A 22126-nucleotide genomic window follows, 5' to 3' on the forward strand; every position below is an offset into this window, starting at 1 on the left:
CTGCGTATATTTTGGGGTTTCTAGTTTTTATACTCAGGTAATGCAATAGGCTGATGCGCCCTTTCTTCCATAGGAACCTCAAGATACCCTGGTTGAGCTAGGCTGGCTCAGTGTAACCCTACCTCAGGCACTCGGTGGCGCTGTACAGGCTTTTATGGATGCTTACCGGACGGCTCAATGAGTTCAGTCAGCAGATTACCTCAGATACAGAGAGAGCCTGTGAGCGGACACAACACTGACAGAGGAGCACAGGCAAACCCTGACCGTACACTGCTCATAGAGAGGGAGCACACCAGACGGTAGACAACACAAGGAGACGAGGCTACACACAAACCGCGACCGTACAGGGCCGCCCTCGGAGTACGCGTCACGGTTCTACACAGCCTTCCAGTCACATACCGAATATCTTTTCCCGCCCACGGATGCGAATTATCCAATCGTAGCCTAGAAGCGAACTCCAAGGCTCTGTCATATTTGTGCACAGGAGAACGTCTCGGAATTCTCCAATCGGCGCAGAGGTCCGCACGGTTTCCCCGCCCAGTGTGTGAAGGCGGGAGGTTTCTAGGTCCCGGCTGCTGACAGTGTTGGCGCCATTCTGTGTCGGTGGAGGTTCCGGGTGTCAGGGCAATGTATGGCAGCGGCGATGCGGCAGGTTGGTGAATAAATGTCCAGTGTTGTGGATACTATGTGCGCAGAACTGCCGCGCAACAACCGGGTATGACCCCACATGTGTAGCTACTGTGGGCTCCTCTATGCGGATTACCAGAGCAGGGAAAAGGTCCACATTGTAGGGAGTCAGAAATGTTCTGGAACTGCTTGGAGGTAATTAAAGGGGAAACTTTTTATTTTTGGGTAATGTGGAGAGGGGTTAGATTCCCCCCCCCCCCCCAATAGGTTTTTATTACAGTCTGGGCTTCTGTTAGGGAGAATAACCTTCTCTGTTTGTCCTGTTTAGAATTTGTGCCAAAAGTGAAAGAAAATCCTGAATTTTTGGTTGTCCCCAGAACAGGAACAGAGGGGAAATTTTCCAATGTGGACACTAGTTCGGGTGACAACCAGTTATTCCGTCAGTTTGGAGGGACTTCCTCACTTCCTGTTTGTCTATGGGACAGGAAGGGAAATCTTCCAATGTGGACACTAGTTCAGGTGACAACCAGGTATTCCCTCAGTTTGGAGGGACTTCCTCACTTCCTGTTTGGCTATGGGACGGGAAGTGAAGGGAAATCTTCCAATGTGGACACTAGTTCAGGTGACAACCAGGTATTCCCTCAGTTTGGAGGGATTTCCTTTTTGGCTATGGGACAGGAAGTGAAGGTGAATCTCTCCAAATAGACACAGATTTGGGTGGGAACCTTGACAAATTATAACCCCCCCGAAGCCCTGTTCACACTTTGGTGTTTCAAGAGCATGCTGTACTTCCTTTATCAAAAAGTTGCATTGTACAATCTGTTTCAAAAACATAAAGTAATAGAGTTATGCAGAAAATCTTGCAACAAAGTCCATAACAAAATGGTACATGGAGCAATAAATAGACGAGAGTACAGGTTACTGCAGACTTCAAGCTGTTCAACTTTCATCAGGACTTGGGAGTCACATAAGCCAGCATCAGGAGGAATCCTCCAAAATGCATACAGTGAAGGAAATAAGTATTTGATCCCCTGCTGATTTTGAATGTTTGCCCACTCACAAAGAAATGATCAGTCTAAAAATTGAATGGTAGGTGTACTGTAACACTGAGACAGAATAGCAACACAAAATTCAAAAGAAATGCATGTCTAACAAATTATGCACTGATTTGCATGTTCATGAGGGAAATAAGTATTTGATCTCCTTCACAAAACATGACTTAGTACTTGGTGGCAAGTCCCTTGTTGGCAATCACAGAGGTCAGACGTTTCCTGTAGTTGGCCACCAGGTTTTCACATATCTCGGGAGGGATTTTGGCCCACTCCTCTTGGCAGATCCTCTCCAAGTCATTAAGGTTTGGTGGCTGACGTTTGGAAACTTGAACTTTCAGCTCCCTCCACAGATTTTCAATCTGATTAAGGTTTGGAGACTGCCTAGGCCACTCCAGGACCTTTGTGTTTCTTCTTGAGCCACTCCTTTGTTGCCTTTTGTCATTGTCATACTGGAACACCCATCCACAACCTATTTTCAATGCCCTGGCTGAGGGAAGAAGGTTCTCAAGATTTGAAGGTACATTGCCCCGTCCATCGTCCCTTTTGATGCGGTGCAGTTGTCCTGTCCTCTTAGCAGAAAAACACCCCCAAAGCACAATGTTTCCACCACCATGTTTGACAGTTGGGATGGTGTTCTTGGGGTCATAGGCAGCATTCCTCCTCCTCCAAACATGGTGAGTTAAGTTGATGTCAAAGAGCTCGATTTTGATCTCATCTGACCACAACACTCTGCATCATTCAGATGTAGAGTGGCAAACTTCAGTCTGGCCTGGGCACGTGCTTTCTTGAGCAGAGGGACCAGGCTTTAAATCCTTGTTGGCGTAGTGTAACCTTTTATTTTCTTGGTGACTGTGGTCCCAGCTCCCAGATCATTGACAAGATCCTCACGTGTAGTTTTGGGATGATTCCTCACTGTTCTCATGATCATTGACACTCCACGAGGTGAGATCTTGCATGGTGCACCAGACCTAGGGAGACTGACAGTTGTTTTGTGTTTCTTCCATTTGCGAATGATTGCACCAAATGTTGTCACCTTCTCACCAAGCTGCTTGGTGATAGTTTTTGTAGTCCAGTCTTGTGTAGGCCTACGATCTTGTCCCTGACATCTTTGGACAGCTCTTTGGTCTTTGCCATGGTGGAGAGTTTGGAATCTGGTTGCTCCTGTGGACAGGTGTCTTTTTATACAGGTAACAAAATGAGATTAGCTGCACTCCCTTTATTAGACTGCATCTAATCTCAGCTTGTTACCTGTATAGCCAGAAATCCCGCTGAATGATAGGGGATCAAATACATATTTCCCTCATGAACATGCAAATCGGTGCATAATTTGTTAGACATGCATTGCTTTTGAATTTTTTTGTTGCTATTCTGTCTCAGTGTTACAATACACCTACCATTCGATATTTAGACTGATCATTTCTTTGTGAGTGGGCAAACATTCAAAATCAGCAGGGGATCAAATACTTATTTTCTTCTGTACGGACCCTAAAAATGCAACCATATATAGTAATAAGTGCCGGGGTAAACCAACACAACTTGGTGTTAGTGGAAGTAAAGCCATTTTGGAACATGTAACTACAGGTAAGCATATGATGAGGCTTACCTGTAGGTACAGTGACTATCTACTAAATTTGCACTATTTAGGAGATATTCACACAGCGTGCAGCCAGTGGTGTAACCGGCGCCATACACTCTGAAGGGATGGCACGGCATACTGCAGCTGAGGGCTCCCACACGCATGTGTGGTAGTGTCGTCATCGCAGCTCCGGCCATTCATACGGCTGGAGCCTGCAAACCCGGAAGGAAGACCGTGTGAAGATGGTGGCACAGGGGAGCCATCACAGCGCGGTGCTGGAGTGCTATGTATACAGGTAAATATGTCATAATGTACTCCTATGCAGTGTGGGAGAACAGCAAAGAGAAAATGGAGGAGTAATAAGGACAGACTCTCTCGCCTGGTGCTCACTAGCAAGAGCCCCCCCCAAATTACCCAGGTTGTGAAACCTCCAGCATATAGGCATCTGTATACACAAAGTATTGCCAGGGCTTCCATGTGTCGCTAAGATTCTCCAAGTTGTGAAGGGTAGCCGTGAGATCTTCCATGCCTCTAATTTCATTGGCTTTGGAGAACCGAAGGGATTTCTAGGGTGAATGCACAGACTTCCAGCACAGAGGGGTGCGTGCCTTAGCCGCATTCAGCAGCTGAATAGTGAGGGAGGCCTTATATTTCTTAATAGGACCCTCCGATTGGTACAACAGGCATGCCGCAGGGTTCTCAGCTAAATCAACATTGGTCAGTTGCTTGATGACACCAGTCACTTCATGGCAGAATGGCCTGATTTTCGGACAGTCCCAAAAAAAATGCAGCATCAAGCCACTTTCAGCACCACACTGCCTGCACGTTCTAGGTACCCAGGGAAAGATACGGTGCAGGTTGGTAGGTACCCTATACCACTTGGTCAAGATCTTGTGTTTAAGCTGTGTGTAAGGTAGGGCTACAATACAGTCATAAACGTGGTGACCTCCCAGCCACCACCCCTTAAACCGGGTAATTGGTCAGATGGTCTCTGTCAACACTGCTTTGATATGACAGAAAAAGGAAATGTTAGGACCCACTGACTGCTCTCGTTTTAACATCAGCCAATCTAACTTGAGAGAGCCACTTGCTTGAACAATTGAACTCTGCTAAAACCAAGGACTTTGCAAATATTCTTCATTTTCAACTCCTCTTTATCCACTTGCCCCCCCTCCTCCTGACCAGACCATTTTTTTGCGTTACGGCACTGCGTTACTTTGACAATTGCGCGGTCATGCAACACTGCACCCAAATTAAATTTACATCCACTTTTTCCCACAAATAGAGCTTTCTTTCGGTTGTATTTGATAACCTGTCTCCCTTTTTTTTTTTTTTTTTTTTTTTTTTTCTATTAAACATGCGCGGTAAAAGAAAAAAAAAATTTAACTCAAATTTAGGCCAGAATGTATTCTGCTACATGTCTTTGCTTTAAAAAAAAAACAAATATCCCAATTTTGTAAATTAAATTTAATTTGGTTTACGTGAAAGTTATAGCATTTACAAATGGCGGTATAGATACTGGGATTTTATTTTTACTAGTAATGGCAGTGATCAGCGACTTAGAGAGACTGCGGCTGGCGTTCTGACACTGAGGGGAACTGACTTGGTGTCACTGACATCGCCAGTGACACCAATACAGTGATCAGTTCTAATAAAAAGCACTGACGCTGTACTAATGGCACTGGGCAGGAAGGGTTTAACATCTGGGGCGATCAAAGGGTTAACTGTGTGCTGTTTCCGTGTGTGCTTTCAACAGTAAGCACACTGCTTTGTATGGCTCTGTTATGCAGAGCCATGCAAAGCAGTGTGCAGGAGCTGAAAGGGGAGAGTACTGTATTTACGTACAGTTCTCTCCCTCTGTCGGTAATCCTCCGCGATCACCGGGTAGCCGGCGAGTAATCACGCCCCTACCCGAAAATGCAAAAACACACACACACAAAAGATTTGTAGAACATCGACAGTAACTCAAACCAAAGGCAGCTATCCACCGCCACACCAAAAACAAACAGAAATAGAAAAGTAAGGAGGAGTACAAAAGGAAAAAGATGACAAGACCATGAGCAGGGGTTTGGGAACGCCAGTGCCCAGCAACATCACAACCCCAAACTAGCCGGGGGGGAGCATGGGAAGGGCATATTGCAACCACGGCTCCCATATTTTCAAGAATTTTAGTTGGGAGTCGTTACAAATACTCAACATCTGTTTAAGCATCATAGTGGTCATACGGTCCCGCATCCCCTGAAGAGAGACAAACGGGTGCTTCCATGCCTGAGCAATTGTTCTAGTGGCCGACAACAACAAATCGGAAGCCAACTTCTGATGGTGAGCCAAGGGGCCAGGTACGGGACAATGAAGCAAAGCGTACCGAGCATCCCGGCGTATGGGAAGATGGAACAAGGTAAAAAGGAGGCCAAACACACGAGACCAAAAACCAACCAGTCTTGGGCATGACCACCAGATACGCAATACATCACCACGATGGCCACAACTCCCAAAGCATGAATCACTGCAGGCAGGGTTTGCCTGGGCCAAACGAGCCAGAACCCAATACCAGCGAAATAATACTTTGTATGCCGCCTCCAGTGTGGTCGTATTAAAGGAACATTTAGTTATAAACGACCAGGCCCTATTCCAGTCCTCCAGATCCATGACTGCCCCCAGGTTGCGCTCCCACTGAGCGACATATGAGAGAGACATATGCGTCGAGTGTCTGTTCAAAGCTGCATAAAGAAGGGAAATAAGGCCCGGATGCTGTTGGCAAAGCGGTTCAAAGGCAGATTTCCAATACTGGAAAGCGGAAGTTCCCCGCAGTGAGGTCAGCCAATTTGAAGGTAATGAAAAAATTCCGCCGGAGGGACATCCCCAACTCCCGAAGAGAATTCCAGGTCGGGAAGGACGGAGAAGTCAAAAAGTGTTGCACCTGCGAAAAACCATTGGCCACCCACCAAGAAAACGCCCTTGGTTGATCTAAACCTGGTGGGAAAAGTGGATTGTTAACAATTGGGAGTAAAGGTGACATCAGGCCCCTAGAGTAGCGTACCGAGTCCCACACTTGTAGACCATGGAGCAAAATCGGACTGAGTGTCACAGGGGGAAGCCATAGAAGCGTCGATGTCGCAATAGGGGCACAATTGGGTAGTTCCAGCAGGACCCAGAGAGGAACATCAGAGGAGGAAGCGTGCAACATAGACAGCGGGGCAATCTGGCTCGCCTGATAATACTTCGTTACATTAGGTACATCAACACCACCCTGGAGTCTATAAACAAAAAGCGTATTTCTGGAGACTCGGGGGTGCTTATTTGCCCAGATAAAACTCGTAATCTTCACCTGAATCAACCAAAGAAAATGGGGAGGAACCCACGCTGGGAAGGTGCAAAAATAGTATACGTAACCATTTCGGCAAGAAATTTTTACTGAATTAATCCGTCCTATCCAAGACAGGTGCGGAAATTGCCAGGAGTGCATAAGAGAGGACACAGAGCGTAGCAATGGTTAATAATTTGCAGCAAACGAGTCATAGGTGGGGGTCAAGCGAATGCCTAGGTATTCAAGAGAAGAGGAAACCCATTTGTATGCACGAACCCAAATCTGAAGTCACAGTAATATTGAGATGGACAGTCTTATCCAAATTAATACAGAGACCCGAAATCAAGGCAAAGCGCACAGGAACCTGTTGCAAATTTGGAAGCGTCGTCGGGATTGGTGATAGTCAAGAGGGCATCGTCCGCAAAAAGGTTCAACTTAAACTCCTGCCCCGCGTTACATTACAATCGGCCCGGGGCACTAAAGCCAGCGGCTCAAGCGCCAGGACAGAGCGCCGGGGCAGCCCTGTCTCTTCCCTTATCAAATAGGAAAGGGATCTGAAAAATACCCAGCTTATTTAACAGAAGCCAAGGGGGAAGAATTCAAGGCTTGAATCTAAGAGAGAATAGAATCCCCAAAACCCCAATGAGACAGCACAAACCGCAGATGTTCCCAGGATAGAAAATTAAAGGCTTTATATATGTCCAAGGACAGTAAGAATCCTGGGATTTTCCACTGTTGTAGAAAGTGTATAAGATGGACCACCTTACGAACGTTATCACTCGCCTGCCTCCCAGGGATGACACCTACTTGGTCCCTGTGGACCAGACTACGTAAATATTTATTGATACAAAGACTAAGGATCTTGCCCAATATCTTCAGGTTTTCATTAAGAAGAAAAATGGGCCGAAAGGCTTGCGATTCCTGCACATCATCGGTCGTCTTAAGAATCATAGAGATATGAGCTCTAAGCGCTTCCGAAGGTCCCTAGGGCTTTAAAATTAAACTAAAGAATCCCTGTCTCTTGAAGAGCACTACTGTATATGACAAATCCCTGAATATACTGTACCTGTCTGTGGTGACGGTGTGTACAAACATTTATTTTTCATATTTATTACGAAGATTGAGTTTCCGCCTTCTCAGTCAAAAGGTGGTGGTAGCTTAAAGAGTTAATTAGTTACCCAGTTAACCCAGTGACAATGGCTCTTAGGCTACAGCACCTAGATTGTGGTCCCGGAAGCTGGAAAATGTTTGTGCAGGGTGCAGCTAAGCGTGGCATTGTTGCGTAAGTGACAGTGCAGTGTGAGTTTGGCTAGTCCTTTGTCATGAGCTGGAGAGAAGGGCAGGGATCGGGCACCGCGTTTGCCACAATATGCAGCTCTAGAAACCGGAAACGCTTCATCCATCATTATTAAATAAATAAAAAAAGAGAGCAGCATATCCCTAAGCCTCAATGTTTTGTGTTTCCTCTGTCCAAACAGCAGCATCACTAGATTATTTTATTGTTTCTCTAGGGCAGGGGTCTCCAAACTTTTCAAACAAAGGTCCAAAGTTGTGGAAAAAAAACTCAATGGGTTCCTAATTTTGATTATGCCGCTAGCATGCAATGTGTTCCCACATAGATCAAAATAATAATCAACAAAAAATGCAGCGCATAATGCATACAATATAAGTATATCTACATAGTGATAGTTCTATGTCAAATAATCCTTGAATCCACTGAATGTGCCCTTATAAACCTACACAGTGATGGTGTAATATAAACAATACTCCACAGTGCTTGTGAACACTTAATAATCAAACATATTACATAATTATATATACAGTGAGGAACAGAAGTATTTGAACACCCTGCGATTTTGCAAGTTCTCCAACTTAGAAATCATGGAGGGGTCTGAAATTCACATTGTAGGTGCATTCCCACTCTGAGAGACAGAATTTAAAAAACAAATTCAGGAAATCACATTGTATGTATGATTTTTTTTAAAGAATTTATTTGCCTTGCACTGCTGAACATAAGTATTTGAACACCTGAGAAAATCAGTGTTAATATTTGGTACAGAAGCCTTTGTTTGCAATTACAGAGGTCAAACGTTTCCTGTAGTTCTTGACCAGGTTTGCACACACTGCAACAGGGATTTTGGCCCACTCCTCCACACAGATCTCCTCTAGATCTGTCAGGTTTCGGGGCTGTCTCTGAACAACACGGAGTTTCAGCTCCCTCCAAAGATGTTCTATTTGATTTAGGTCTGGAGACTGACTAGGCCACTCCAGAACCTTGACATGCTTCTTACGGAGCCACTCCTTGGTTATCCTGGCTGTGTGCGTTGGGTCGTTGTCATGTTGGAAGACCCAGCCACGACCCATCTACAATGCTCTGACTGAGGGAAGGAGGTTGTTGCTCAAAATCTCACAATAAATGGCCCCATTCATTGTCTCCTTAATACAGTGCAGTCATCCTGTCCCCTTCACAGAAAAGCACCCCCAAAGCATGATGTTACCACCCCCATGCTTCACAGCACTGATGGTGTTCTTGGGATGCAACTCGTCCTTATTTTTCCTCCAAACACGACGAGTAAAGCTTAGACCAAAAAGTTCTACTTTGGTCTCATCTGACCACATGACTTTCTCTCATGCTTCCTCTGGATCATCCAGATGGTCATTGGCAAACTTCAGACGGGCCTGGACATGGGATGACTTGAGCAGGGGAACCTTCCGTGCAATGCATGATTTGAAGCCATGACGGCGTAGTGTTCTACCTTCAGTGACTTTTGAAACTCTGGTCCCAGCTCTCCATGTCATTGACCAGCTCCTCCCTTGTAATTCTGGGCTGATTCCTCACCTTTCTCATCAGTGATACCCCACAAGGTGAGATCTTGCATGGAGCCCCAGTCCGAGGGAGACTGACAGTCGTCTTTAGCCTCTTCCATTTTCTAACAATTGCTCCAACAGTTGATCTATTTTCACTAAGCTGCTTGGCAATTGCCCCGTAGCCCTTGTCAGCTTTGTGGAGGTCCACAATTTTTTGTCTCTGGTGTCTTTTGACAGCTCTCTGGTCTTGCCCATGGTAGTAGTTGGCGTCTGACTGTGGGGTGGACAGGTGTCTTTAAAGAGCTCAGACAGGTGCTACTAAGTTAGATTAATGAGTGGAGTAGAGGTGGACTTTTTAAAGGCACAGTAACAGGTCTTTGAGAGCCAGAATTCTTGCTGTTTCTTAGGTGTTCAGCAGTGCAAGACAAATAAATTCTTTAAAAATCATACAATGTGATTTTCTGAATTTATTTTTTTAAATTCTGTCTGAGTGGGAATGCACCTACAATGTGAATTTCAGACCCCTCCATGATTTCTAAGTGGGAGAACTTGCAAAATCGCAGGGTGTTCAAATACTGCTGTTCCTCACTGTATATTCAAACTGGATATATGTAGACAAACCTATATTCTGTTATATCCACAGTGCTTGTGATACTTTATACAACATAAACTGTGATAGACGGGTCAAACTATACTTTTCCCTTTTTAACCCGGACTCCTGGTGAAGTCACAAGTTGTGATGTAGCACATACAGTGGACCGATGGCATCAAACAGAAGTCTACGTGCCGCCATTTTGCAAGTGGGATTATAGCAACCAATTATCTGGAGATCACTGTATAGTGAGTTTTTACACTGTGGTGTCCCAGGAGGACACATTGTAATGTGAGTGCAAAATATACCTTTTAAATAAAGGCTGGATTGGTTGTACATACTACACTATATTCAGCATTTTTTTTTCTCTACATGACTGCAGAGTGGAGTCGATTCATATGAAGTGTTGGCAAACAAATAGTGGGAAGAAGTTGTTCGTTTTTTTTTTTTTTTTTTTGTTTGTGTGTGTATATATGTGTGTGTGTGTATGTATATGTATGTATGTATATGTATGTATATGTGTGTGTGTGTGTGTGTGTGTGTGTATATATATATATATATATATATATATATATATATATATATATATATATATATATATATATATATACACACACACACAATCTATCTCTATCTCTGCCCGGGTTAAAAGAGAAAAGTGTAGTTTGATATGTCACTATGGGTAAAACACTAAGGTGAGAGCATAAGTGTGTTTTAAAGGTGGAGAAGCACAAAGGGGTGATACAGAAGTACTGTACACTTGAATATAGTGGTGTGATTACACCTGTTCACATAAAGCCATCTTGGAATATATGGGACTTCCTATCACAGTTTTTGTATAAAGTATCACAAGCGCTGTGGATATAACAGGTTATATGTTTGTCTACATATATCCAGTATGAATATATAGATAATTATGTAATATGTTTGATTACACTGTTCAACAAATTTTTTTTTTTTGCCAGTTTTGGAAACAAAAGGATCCATTTATTAATGAATTTTACATTCTGAGTTCAAATATAACAATGAAATTTGTCATTTGGCTCTAGTTTTTCTGTAAACGGAGAGTTTTCTACTATAGGCGTAATGACTACATAATGCACAATAATTATATAGATAGATATCTTTCCACAAATATAAAGCAAGTGATATTGACTACATAACAAAGCCTAAATGGCATAATATATTGCATAGGATTACCAAGAAAAATGATAGCCATAAGCCAAGTTGAATCATTTTAATACTTAGGATTCTCACTAGTTTTGTCTTCAGTTTGTGTCGGTTTTGCTTCTCTTGGCTTTTCTCTTGTATTCGAGGAAAGGGCTATCTCTTACAACTGCACGTGACTACACGCTTCAGGTTCTTCCTCACTTGACTCAACCACGAAGGATTCTGGTGCTTTAGGAATTGGTAGCCCCTCTCCATGAGGAACTGGACGTATTGCCGATGGAATATTTGGATAGTGCACAGATAACTTTTTCTTCTTATTTAGCCCTTTTACAATTGAAGGCACCATACAAAAGTAACAATTACTAACATGATCTGTTGGCTCTCTCCAAATCATTGGCACAGCGAAAGGCATAGATGCCTTTTTTCCATTCAACCATTGCTCCAGTGCCATCCCACAAGAATTGCAGCATATATGTGGTGCCCAGCTCTTGTCCTGGTCTCCTATCTTGCAGCCAAAATACAAGTTGTAGGCTTTCTTAATCATTCCTGTTATCCTGCTTTTTTGTGAGATAAAAGTTATTTCACCGCAGATATAGCAGAAATTATCTGCTTTATTCACACAAGTTCGAGGCATTACTGAGTAGCCTATATAAGCGGAAAACGAAATGTAAAGACGCTGTCCAACTACAATCGGCTACAGATACTGCAGCTTTTATGCAGTGAAGTGATGCAATTAAAGGCTAATATTGCATCATCTCAGTATACATGACATTTTCTATTGGTCACCAGTATCAATATGCAGCTGAAGTTGCATCATAATTTTGAATGGCTTACGTCATTAGATGGGTGAATATATCATGGAAACTAGAGCCAATCAACATTTTTTTAGGGTCATTTTCGTTTTCAGCACCCCAAAATTATGTAAGATTAGCTAATTTTATGCCCAAAACCTTTTACCTGTTGAACAGTGTTATTAAGTGTTCACAAGCACTGTGTAGTATTGTTTATATTACACCATCACTTTGTAGGTTTGAGTGCACATTCGGTGGATTCAAGGATTATTTGACATGGGACTATCACTATGTAGATATACTCATTATACTTGTATGTATTATGCGCAGCATTTTTTTATTGATTAGCTAGCCTAAAAGGTGAACTTGGCCTTTACCCTAGGTTCACATCTGTGCGGGTGGTGCCACTGCGGGTCCGCACGAAAATCCATGCAGCCGCACAGAGAAATGCGGACCCCTGGGGGGGGTGCCATTAGTTCTAATGGCACGCCGCCCGCATTGGAAAATGCAACCATACTGGGAACAAGATTCCCGTGCGGGCTGCGTTTTCAAAAGAAGTGCAGGGACTTCTTCCCTGTGTGTCACGGGCACGGGAGTCCATTCAAATGGACACGGCCGCATATATGTGAACCGGGGGTTAATGACTGCTTGTTAATGGATGCAGGTGTTGCACATCTGATTGTTCTGGTTACACTTCCAGACTCCATGTCAGCAGCTTTAATTCACTGCTGGTCAGGAAGGGGGAGCAAAATATGAAGGGTTTCCTTTTTCCCCTTTCATCTTTCAGCACAGCACCTTGAGAGACCTTGGCTTCTTCCCAACTGCGGAAACATCTCCACCCAAAATAAAGCCTCTGACACTACCCTCCGACCTCAGTTTCGTTGTTTCCTCCAGTGGGGAGACATCTGTGGAGGCCTCTCCAGGTGCTGTCGGGACAGCGAGACCTGGTGGTGTAGGGTGGAGACTGCAGCAGTGGGGTGAAGGCCGGTGAGCCGGTGGCTATCCCCCAGGGCGTTGCATTGGCAGGGCTGCCTCGCCTGTAGGTATGGGAGGGTGCGGCACTGACCTGGTGAAGCTGAGCCCCGGCCCCCTCCGGAGGGTTGCGGGAGCCATGGTGTATTTGTGTCTAGAGGGACCGGGGGAGGAGCCCGCTGTCCCTTGCGTGCCGGCATTGGAGCGGGCCGGATGTCGGGAGACATCATTTCCGGCGGAAGAGGCAGGGCTTCTCCTGGGGTATCGGATTCCTGCCGCGGCTCTGAAGACTCGAGGGGCAGCGTATGAAGATGGCGGTGTAGGTGCTGTATCCTGCAGAGGGGGGCGACACAGCATCAAGGCGACCACCCTCCTGAACATGTCCGGAGCAGAGGCTCTGGGATCAGGCGAGGCCAGCACCAGCCAGGCACAGGTAAGCGGCTCAGTGGAGTCCACTTCTTCCTACCTGTGGGCCCCTAGCTCCAGGGGGTGTTCCCAGCCCTCTTTGTGGTCAGAGGTGCCAGGGGAGGGGGTCGAAGAGGCCCAGGTTCAGGCCCCTACTTCCTGCCAGGGAGAAGACGGAGAGGGGTTGGGCAGGCGGTTTCGGAAGAAGGGTAATAGGTTCCCTGGATCTCATCTCGTTTATGCAGGGTAAGGCCCGTGAAAAGCTCAAGCACCAGGCGTCTAAGGGGAAGTGCCCGTCATGTAAGGCGACCCTAATAGATTCTTGGAAAAAGGTGCTACAGGTGGGCCCTGTATTGAGGGATGAGTTAGGGAGGCGATCCCATCTCAGGGGGACCTGGTTAAATCAGTTAGAGAACTTACTAATACTTTTTTTTTTTTTTTTTTTTTTTTTTTTTTTTTTTTTTTTTTTCTTCTTCTCCAAATCGCTAGTTGAGAATTTGGCTTTACCCCAGGCTGCAATTTCCCCCCCCCCCCCCCCAGCAAGTTCTTCCTTCAACTAGTCGAGGGATAGGAGGCTGCGGAGTGCGAGTCATCCCTGGGCTCCCAGTCCGAGGAGGATTCCAAAGGGGAGGGCCCCTCTAGATACAAATTATCCCTGGAGGAGGTTGACGACTTGGGGACTAACTATGCCACTCTGGACATTTAAAGGGGATAAAAAACAACCTGATGTATCAGGGCATGGAAAAGCAAATACGTAGGGTTTTTCCCGTCCACAAGGTATTAGTTGATACAATTAAAAAGGAGTGGCAGGATCCTGAAAGGAAGCCTTTCTTCGCTAGATCCTTAAACGCAGATTCCTGTTTGATGAAGACCCACCTGCTTTGTGGAATAAAAATCCCAGGTTGGACGCTGCTTTTTTCCCAAATAGCTAGGAGGATGGACTTTGCTTTTGAGGATATGGGGGTTCTACCGGACATTATGGACAGGAGGGCAGATTCCCTTCTTAACCACTTGCCTATCGAGCACTTAAACCCCCTTCTTTACCAGGCCAATTTTCAGCTTTCGGCGCTGTTGCACTTTGACAATTGCGCAGTCATGCAACATAGTACTATATGAAATTTTTATCTTTTTTTTCCTCACAAATAGAGCTTTCTTTTGGTGGTAGTGAATCGCTGCTAGGTGTTTTACTTTTTGCGCTATAAACAAAAAAAGAGCAAAAAATTAGAAAATTTTCTTTGTTTCTATTATAAAATTTTACAAACAGGTAATTGTTCTCCTTCACTGATGTGCATTGATGAGGCGGCACTGATGGGCACTAATGAGGTGGCACTGATGATGGGTACTGATAGTCAGCACTGATAGGCGGCACTGACTGGCGCAACTGCTGGGTGGCACTGATGGGCACAGGTGGGTGGCACTGATCATCAGTGCCCTGATGATCGGTGCCGATCCCTGCTCTGACAACTGCCGGTTCTCGGCAGTACTTTCCCCGCGTTCTGACAGCCGAAAACCGGCAATTGCATTTCCCTGTGATCAGCGTGTCATTGGACACAGCTGATCATGTGGTAAAAAGCCGCTGTGATTGGCCTTTTACCACATCACGTGATCAGCTGTGTCCGTAGGACATAGCAATCACAGAGATCGCCGGGGGCGCGCAGGAGAGTGCGTTCTGGGAGGACGTCATATGACACCCTCCCAGAACTGGCCGGACGCAGTGTAGCCGTCATTCGGCTATCTGCGGTCGGCAGCTAGTTAAAAAGTCCTGGGACTCTACTTTGTCCAATTTAAAGCCCGCCATGGCTACTACGGTAGTGGCCAGAAGCATGGAATACTGGCTCACGCAGTTGCAGGCACATATTGTGGCTGATTCTCCTAAGGATAGGATCTTCGCGTCTTTTCAGACGTTACTTTAGGGGGTAGGCTACATTGCGGACGCTTCGACAGAGTCAGTGAGGATGTCAGCTAGGTCAGCAGCCCTTACCAATTCGGCCTGTAGGGCCCTCTGGCTCAAGACATGGCAGGGAGACATTGCATCTAAAGTTAAGTTATCTGGCATTCCATTTACAGGGGAGCTTCTGTTTGGTCCGGGGCTAGAGATGATGCTAGATCGCACGGTGGTCCTTTCCCCTTAAGCGAAAACTGCAGGAGCAGGGGGGACGGAGGTTTGTCCCCAAAAGAGGATGCAGGTCCTTAGGCCAGAAGGTTAGAAAAAGCCATGGGGTCAGAGAGGTAAGGGCAAAGGAGGAGCCCCAGAAGCCGCAATGACTTGGTTTCCCCGCTGGGAGGAAGATTGGGGGTCTTCCACCCACAGTGGGAAGCAGAAATCTCCATCCCCTTTGTATTGGGCATCGTGAGACGGGGGTACCCCCTGGAGTTCTCAAAGCCACTGCCGAGCAGGTTATTGGTAACAAACCTGCCCAGGTGTGCACAAAAGGCATCGGCTTTGCTTGCTTCACTACGGGAGTTAGAGGAGCAGAATGTAGTGGTAAAAGCCCCCGATGCAGAGGTTGGGGGGGGGGGGGGATTTTACTCGCATGTTTTTGTGGTCCGAAAACCATCAGGAGCTTACAGGTTAATTCTAAATCTGAAGCCCCTGAACAAAACTATCAGGTACAAGAGGTTTTGGATGGACTGCATTTTTACAGTCAGATCCCTGCTTCCACCAGGTTCATGCCTAGCCTCGATAGATTTGAAGGATGCTTATCTGCACGTACCCATCGCAGAAACGTGCCAGAAGTTTCTCAGGCTAGCAGTTCAGTGTCCGGGGGGGACTCGTCACCTGCAGTTTCGAGCCTTGCCTTTTGGACTCTCCTCCTCTCCAAGGATCTTCACAAAGGTTATGTCCGAGGCGCTGATTCCACTTCGTCTGAAGGGAATTTTAATTGTGGCCTACCTAGACTATCTTCTTCGCAAACTTGGAGGAGCAATTGTTGCGGGACATAACCGTGGTAAAGAAGCATTTGGAGAGTTTGGGATGCCTGTTAAACCTGACCAAGTCCAGTTTGATTCCAGCCCAGAGGATGATATATCTGGGCTATATACTGGATTCCACCTGTCAGAAAACCCTTCTAACTCCAGAGAAGCTCTTCAAGTTAGACAGAAGAATCAGGCGGTTACTAGAGAGCCAGGGGGTATCACTGAGGCTGACAATGTCAATTTTGGGTCTGCTAACCTCATCCATTTCAGCGGTACAATGGGCGGGGTTACATTTATGTCCCCTCCAGCTGTTCATTTTGAACGCCTGGGACCGACAGCAGATGTCGTTAGACTCCTGGGTGCGGATTCCCTCTAGGGTAAAGAGATCCCTTTGGTGGTTGAGGAAGGCAGCCAACTTGACCCAGGGGTTACTTTGGAAGTTTCCAGTGGTCAGAGAGATCACAACGAACGTGATTGCCCAGGGGTGGGGAGCGCACCTGGGGAAATCTGTGGTACAGTGCGCTTGGTCTCGGGAGGAGAGAAAGGAATCCTCAAACTGGAAGGAACTCGGGGCAGTCTGGAAGGCCCTTCTTTCCTTCCAGGACTTGATTCAGGGCCGACACGTTTGCGTCCTTTCGGACAATTCGGTGGCAGCCTATGTGAACAGGCAGTGAGGAACACGAAGCAGGTCCCTATGGGTCCTGACTGCGGTGCTGCTGTCATGGGCAGAGGCTACTCTAGCCTCTTTATCTGCCGTCCATCTGAAGGGGGAACTAAATCAACAGATTTTCTCAGCAGGCGGCAGTTGAGAGAATCAGAGTGGGTTTTCAGTAGGAAGATCTATCAAACCATCGTAAAGGAATGGGGGGCCCCAGCCATAGACCTGTTTGCGTCGGCTCAGAACAACAAGGTCCCAGTGTTCTTCTCACTAAATCGGTGGGACGAGGCTCGGTCAGTGGATGCGCTGGCACAGAAGTGGGATTTTCCCCTATGTTATGCTTTTCCCCCCCATTGCCTTGCTGTCGGCAGTATTAAAAAAAATTCCGAACAGAGCGGACTTCTCTGTTTTTAATAGCTCCATATTGGCCCCGACGAGCATGGTTCTCGACGCTGGTGACCTTCGCAATCCATCCGCCTTGGGTATTACCGCTTCGGAAGGACTTGCTATCACAGGGCCCGGGTGGAGAGATGGAATTTGGTGGCGTGGTTTCTGAGGAACACCTCTTGCTAGCGAAGGGACTCTCAGCTAGGGTAGTTGCCACGCTCCTAGATAGTACAAAGGAGACCCAGGCAATCTTTTTGAAGGTCTGGAGGTGTTTCAATGATTGGTGTTCCTGGGCCTCGATGGATGTTTATAACCTGGTGTCGGTCCTAGAATTTTTGCAGGCAGGGGCCGATAAAGGGTTAGCGGTCAGTACGCTTAAGAGCCAGATATCGGCTCTTAAGTGTGTTTTTTGAGTCCCCATTGGCTAAAGAGGCCTTGGTGGTTAGGTTTTTTTAGGGCCTTGTCAAGGCAGAGACCAGAAGACCGTGTTTTTTTTTTTTTGTTTGTTTTTTTTCCCCTTCATGTCGAGAATGCATGAAGATAGCAAAAAAAAAAAAACCCTTATCCTTTTTTACAGGTACTATAAACACTTGAGCGTCATACTGGTATGTCACTGTAGTTTGAGTGGTTACACCCAGATGGTGCCTGCAGCTGCATGCATCATTCCACTATCTATTGCTTTTAGTGCCAACGGTCGGCTTTCCTGTAAAAGCTATCCTAGCGGCTAATTAGCTGCTGGATTGCTTTAGAAGCAGTGGGAGGGGAAGCTCTCTCATCACCGTCCACGGCTTTCTCTGGCTGTCCTGTCACACCAGGAGACCCGAGCAACCAACCGACACTTCAGCCAGCTGATCATAGAGGTAATCAAAGTCTGAAACTGCAGCGATGAGCACACATCCCTTCTGGAAATCCTGGTTGTAAACAGCGTTCTTTTTAAACCGGGAACGCATTTGATCACACTGATCTTGGTGCATCTAGAGCAGGGGTCCTCAAACTTTTTAAACGGGGCCAGTTCACTGTCCCTCAGACCGTTGGAGGGCCGGACTATAGTTTTTTAAAAAAAAAACTATGAACAAATGCGGACACAGTACAGGAGATGACCAGAGACTGCGGACATACAATGGCGGCAGGATTACTGGGCTGGCCGCTCCATAAAACGCACAGACATTTCCCCCCCAAGTGTGTCTTATGGAGCGAAATAGTGCCCCGTCATTGGTGTCAGTGGGAGGAATTGTGCCCCATCCTTGGTGTCAGTGGGAGGAATCGTGCCCCATCGTTTGTGTCAGTGGGAAGAATCGTGCCCCATCGTTGGTGTCGGTGGGAAGAATCGTGCCCCATCGTTGGTGTCGGTGGGAAGAATCGTGCCCCATCGTTGGTGTCGGTGGGAAGAATCGTGCCCCATCGTTGGTGTCGGTGGGAAGAATCGTGCCCCATCGTTGGTGTCGGTGGGAAGAATCGTGCCCCATCGTTGGTGTCGGTGGGAAGAATCGTGCCCCATCGTTGGTGTCGGTGGGGGAAGGAATAGTGCCCCATCGTTGGTGTCGGTGGGGGAAGGAATAGTGCCCCATCGTTGGTGTCGGTGGGGGAAGGAATAGTGCCCCATCATTGGTGTCGGTGGGGGAAGGAATAGTGCCCCATCGTTGGTGTCGGTGGGGGAAGGAATAGTGCCCCATCGTTGGTGTCGGTGGGGGAAGGAATAGTGCCCCATCGTTGGTGTCGGTGGGGGAAGGAATAGTGCCCCATCGTTGGTGTCGGTGGGGGAAGGAATAGTGCCCCATCGTTGGTGTCGGTGGGGGAAGGAATAGTGCCCCATCGTTGGTGTCGGTGGGGGAAGGAATAGTGCCCCATCGTTGGTGTCGGTGGGGGAAGGAATAGTGCCCCATCGTTGGTGTCGGTGGGGGAAGGAATAGTGCCCCATCGTTGGTGTCGGTGGGGGAAGGAATAGTGCCCCATCGTTGGTGTCGGTGGGGGAAGGAATAGTGCCCCATCGTTGGTGTCGGTGGGGGAAGGAATAGTGCCCCATCGTTGGTGTCGGTGGGGGAAGGAATAGTGCCCCATCGTTGGTGTCGGTGGGGGAAGGAATAGTGCCCCATCGTTGGTGTCGGTGGGGGAAGGAATAGTGCCCCATCGTTGGTCTCGGTGGGGGCTGGAATAGTGCCCCATCGTTGGTCTCGGTGGGGGGGGGAGGAATTGTGCCCCATCGTTGGTATCGGTGGGGGGGGAAGGAATTGTGCCCCATCGTTGGTATCGGTGGGGGGGGGAGGAATTGTGCCCCATCGTTGGTATCAGTGGGAGGAATAATGATGGGGCACTATTCCTCCCACTGACACCAGTGACGGGGGACTATTCCTCCCACTGACACCAGTGACGGGGGACTATTCCTCCCACTGACACCAGTGACGGGGGACTATTCCTCCCACTGACACCAGTGACGGGGGACTATTCCTCCCACTGACACCAGTGACGCGTAACTTGCTGACCCCTGCTCCAGCCTAGGTGCTGCTGCACCATCCGCACGGCACACTTACCTGTCAGCTGTCCTCCTTCACTCCAGCCTCTCTCTCACTCGATGTTCGCGGGGTCGCTCGGCTCCGCCTCCTCGCAGGTGATTGGCCGCCTGTGTGCCTTTCCTGAGCTACAGTTCTGGCGCCCAATCACCGGTGAGGAGGCGGAGCCGACCGGCAGGAGTGAGGGAGTGGCCAGAGTGAATCAAGGAGCAGCGCTTCCTGGACTGGATCGTCGTGGGACTGGGACCGGAGCCAGGCAAGATACAGCAGCCCCCTGCCCGCCCCTGTACTTAGTGTCCCTTCCTGCCCCGCCCCTGCCGGCGGGTCGGATAAATGGCCTCGGTGGGCCGCAGTTTGAGGACCCCTGATCTAGAGTGTGAAAAAGTCTCCATACTCGGGAGACATAGCAGGATGTGTTTTCAGGTGTAATTGTAAGTATGCATACACTTTGTGTGAAAATGGCAACTTTGTGAAGGAAAAAAGTTTTCATCTTTCAAAACAAGTGACAAATTACAACTTCAAATTTCAGTTTCCAAAAAGGGGTCATTTGGCAGGTATTTGCACTGTCCTGGCATTTTAGGGCCTCAAGAAATAAGATAAGCAGTCAGTACATCCGATGCATTTTCAAATAAATATACCATAGGACCTATGGCATAGGTTGTAGACTTTTATAACTTTCACACAGTATCAATAATGCATATTGATTTGGGTTATTTTTACCAAAGAAATGTAGCAGAATACATTTTGGCCTAAATTTTATGCTGAAAGGTTATTTGCAACATTTTATAGCAGAAACTAAATGTTTTTTTGTTTTTGTTTTTTTTTTCTTCAGCATTGTTGGTGTTTTTTTTAGTTTCTATAGTAAAACAAACTGATAATTTAATACCAACAAAAGAGAGAATATTTCATTTGGGTACAGTGTTGCATGAGTAATTGTCATATGCGTGACAGCACTAAAAACTTAATGCACAGCTGTTCATCTGTGTCCTGAGCATATTTATACATCCCACACCTTATTCTTTTATGTGTCTCCTAGGGGGTTATTTACTAAAACTGAAGAGTGCAAAATCTGGTGCAACTGTTCATAGAAACCAATTGACTTCTAGGTACTATTGCCAAACCTTAATTGAAGGATCTGAATTAAAAGCTGATTGGCCACTATGCACAGCTGCACCAGTTTTAGTAAATCTACCCCCTTAGGTGCCTTGGGCTCTCCACCTAGTTCCAAAAACTGAAATATCTGCTTTGGAGGTACTGGCCCTTTTAGTATGTGCTGCTTGGGAAGTGCTTGTTATGTAACTGCTTCTTTCTTTATTGCCAACAGAAATTGAGAAGCTGTATGCAGCTGTTCCACAGCTTCGCAATGTCTTCTATGTAATGGGAAAAATTGGAGAAGGTAAGTTTCAACGCATTTGCTGTGGTACTTAAACAAAACCTGGATGGATGTGAGAATAACATAAGCAGCAAATGTGTTTTTCTTTACTATCCTACATCATGGAACCGAGAGTATCTTCATATCCATTGATAATGTTATGCTGCTACCTTCAGGTGATTTGGGGGGGAGATGCAGGACAGGAAGTCTTTTTTTAGTATTTAATAGTGCCATAAGTGGTTATCTCTGTGTCAATGGTTCCACCTGGAATTAGGAGACTAGTTCTTTCTGAAACCGTTTTTCTATGGGTTTTCAACGCCCAGAGGAAAGGTACCTGTAACTTTGCTGGTTGGCACTGGAGCCTGCAGAACAGGATCTTGTGCAATCGAATTCCAACCAGTTGCATGTTCTCCCTGTGCCAGCGTGGGTTTCCTCTGGGTACTCTGGTTTCTTACCACACTTCAGTGACATGCTGGTGGGTTAATTGAGATTACAGGTCACAGCAGAGCCTTCCCCCCCCCCCCGTGGGACTACCAGTTGTAGCATAGCATTTCCTGTGGGACTACAGGTCACAGCAAGTATTGAGGGGTAAAGCCACCTCTCCCTGTGGACACGGTCAGATTTAGTGAGAAATATCCTAGTGTAACCAGTGTACTGATACTTATTTGCTTGATGTCCTTTTAGTTGACTTGGGAAGTCTGTTTCCAGCAAGGGTCCCTATATAAGTCAGCAGGAAAAGAAGGGGGTTCCAAATACTTTTTTCAAGCAGGCAGGGACCTGATGGCAGCTCCCCATGCAATGTATTCCCTGGAGCTCCGTTTGTTCCATACAGCTTTGATCTCCCCTGCGCCCCCCCCCCCACATCTACTCCCCTCCTATCTAGTAATTCTGAGGCATCATCTGCATGGTAAGTGACAAAAAATATATAAAGGAATGCGCTAAATACCAAATCACATAAAAATGCAGATAAATAAAATAAAAAATAT

At 46.7% G+C, this 22126-nt stretch overlaps 1 protein-coding gene across 1 annotated transcript in view; it reads left to right on the forward strand.

Moving 5' to 3' along the window:
• Positions 1-246: 246 nt before the first annotated feature.
• Positions 247-22126, forward strand: part of CDC7 (cell division cycle 7) — an 81335-nt gene continuing 59455 nt past the window's right edge. Inside the window, exons 1-2 of the mRNA XM_089668926.1 lie at positions 247-652; positions 21093-21164. Of these exons, the coding sequence (XP_089525052.1) occupies positions 628-652; positions 21093-21164 (97 nt within the window). The 5' untranslated portion in view covers positions 247-627. The remainder of the gene's footprint in view (positions 653-21092; positions 21165-22126) is intronic.

The sequence above is a fragment of the Staurois parvus genome, unplaced genomic scaffold (genome assembly GCF_062004578.1).
Source record: "Staurois parvus isolate SC_StPar_1 unplaced genomic scaffold, SC_StPar_1.0 ptg000066l, whole genome shotgun sequence".
NCBI lineage: Eukaryota > Metazoa > Chordata > Amphibia > Anura > Ranidae > Staurois > Staurois parvus.